Source organism: Anneissia japonica, unplaced genomic scaffold (assembly GCF_011630105.1).
Source record: "Anneissia japonica isolate Jap-2015-1 unplaced genomic scaffold, ASM1163010v1 scaffold785_len581690_cov155, whole genome shotgun sequence".
In the NCBI taxonomy this organism is placed as follows: Eukaryota; Metazoa; Echinodermata; class Crinoidea; order Comatulida; family Comatulidae; genus Anneissia; species Anneissia japonica.
Genome location: NW_022739772.1, coordinates 580,561 through 582,156, shown reverse-complemented (window position 1 = coordinate 582,156; position 1,596 = coordinate 580,561). Strand labels below are relative to the sequence as shown.

The 1,596-nt window shown below is 31.6% G+C and overlaps 1 protein-coding gene across 1 annotated transcript in view; it reads left to right on the top strand.

Moving 5' to 3' along the window:
- LOC117118014 (histamine N-methyltransferase A-like) overlaps positions 1 to 1,083 on the top strand; it is a gene marked incomplete at its 3' end in the record, with an annotated part of 2,711 nt that extends 1,628 nt beyond the window's left edge. Inside the window, exon 2 of the mRNA XM_033262513.1 lies at positions 611 to 1,083. Within this exon, the coding sequence (XP_033118404.1) occupies positions 611 to 1,083 (473 nt within the window). The remainder of the gene's footprint in view (positions 1 to 610) is intronic.
- Positions 1,084 to 1,596: the final 513 nt, after the last annotated feature.

Sequence of the window (1,596 nt, the reverse complement as noted above, 5' to 3'; positions counted from 1 at the left end):
AATGTACACTTCCTAGACCATGCAGTCTTCAAAATAAAAATTGTAACCTTTGGTAATCAACTACATTTTCCACATACATAGAAATTTTTGAAACTTTATTAAAAAAAACCTAAACCATAATTCACCACTATAGACACTTTTTGACAAAAATGAAAAATTACGACTTTTTTTACCCAATGAGAAGTGTTCTAATATAGACAACAGGTCGTGTCTCATATTATTTGTTATATTTTTATTATTCATTATTTTCACTTGACTCGCATAAATAATTTTGTTCGAAGAACATTTATATGCACTTCAGCACTTCACTTGCAATTTGCAATTTCTAGTATTATTATTATTATCATTATTCAGTCAGTTATAATTATTACAAATAATTATTAAATGATTTATATTTTGACAAAATATTACTTGAAAGATACATTAGACAAACTTGTTGCCGGTTGGTGAGACGAGCGACGATTTTAGCGCCTGTTAGATAAAAAATAAGATATGGCTTTAAGGAAAGTTAAGAATTAATATGTATATGTGATTTTAAGAGAGATCTGAACGTTAGCCTAATCAGAGAAACATGACAACAACATTTAAAGGTCATACTCTTTCTTTAAAGGTGATATTGAGCTCAAAGATATGTTACAGCTTCAGAAAAAGTTTGCAAAGATATCTCACACTGTTGTGGAACCAGCAAAGGATCACCTAGATAAATACAAGAAGTTGATAGCGAAAGAATCAAGCAAGGTGATTGGAGTGACATATAATTGGAAACAGCAGACTTTGGGTGAATATCGAGATGAATTTGGGATTACTAACAAGTATGACGTGATATTTGCTATCAATTGCTTCTATTACTTTGAGGATTACGAAGGGTCATTAATGTATCTTCGTGAAATATTAGAAGAAGGTGGAATACTAATCGTTATTCTAGCAACGGGTAAGGCGAAATTTCTGTTTCCATATACCAACAAAGGGGGTTTTTTTCTCTTTTGGTGTAACCACCACTTATCAAAGAAACATCATAACAGAAAAAAAAAATCAGTAACATCAATATATATATATTTTTTTTTATTTATTCATTCTGAAGTAATTATAAGTAAAAACATTCAAGGATAAAAACACAGAAAAGTACAAAAAGCAACTTATTTCCACTGTGGTCCCTAAATGAGAATACAAAAATTACAGAATAATAATAAATAGAACATCACACACAAACATGCCAGGAACGTACATCACAATGTATAAGACCTGTCTCTTATACACATCTATATATTCCAATCTGCAGACAGTACCGTTTCGATCTTGTTAGATCTCATCAGTGCAGCTCAGGATTTCTAAGAATGAAACACACCACTGACTCAAACATAGCTTGGGTCAGTCTTGTGTGACGTGGTACACTGATTATGAATACAAGAGTGCACAAACCCAATAATGAGTGTGCTATGTAAATTGCAAAATAGTAAACATAAACAATGCACCATCTTAAAATAAGAGTGCTCTACAAAACAATGTACTACCTTAATAGTACAATGTAAGGAGCGTAAATATTCCAATCTGCAGACAGTACCGTTTCGATCTTGTTAGATCTCATCAGTGCAGCTC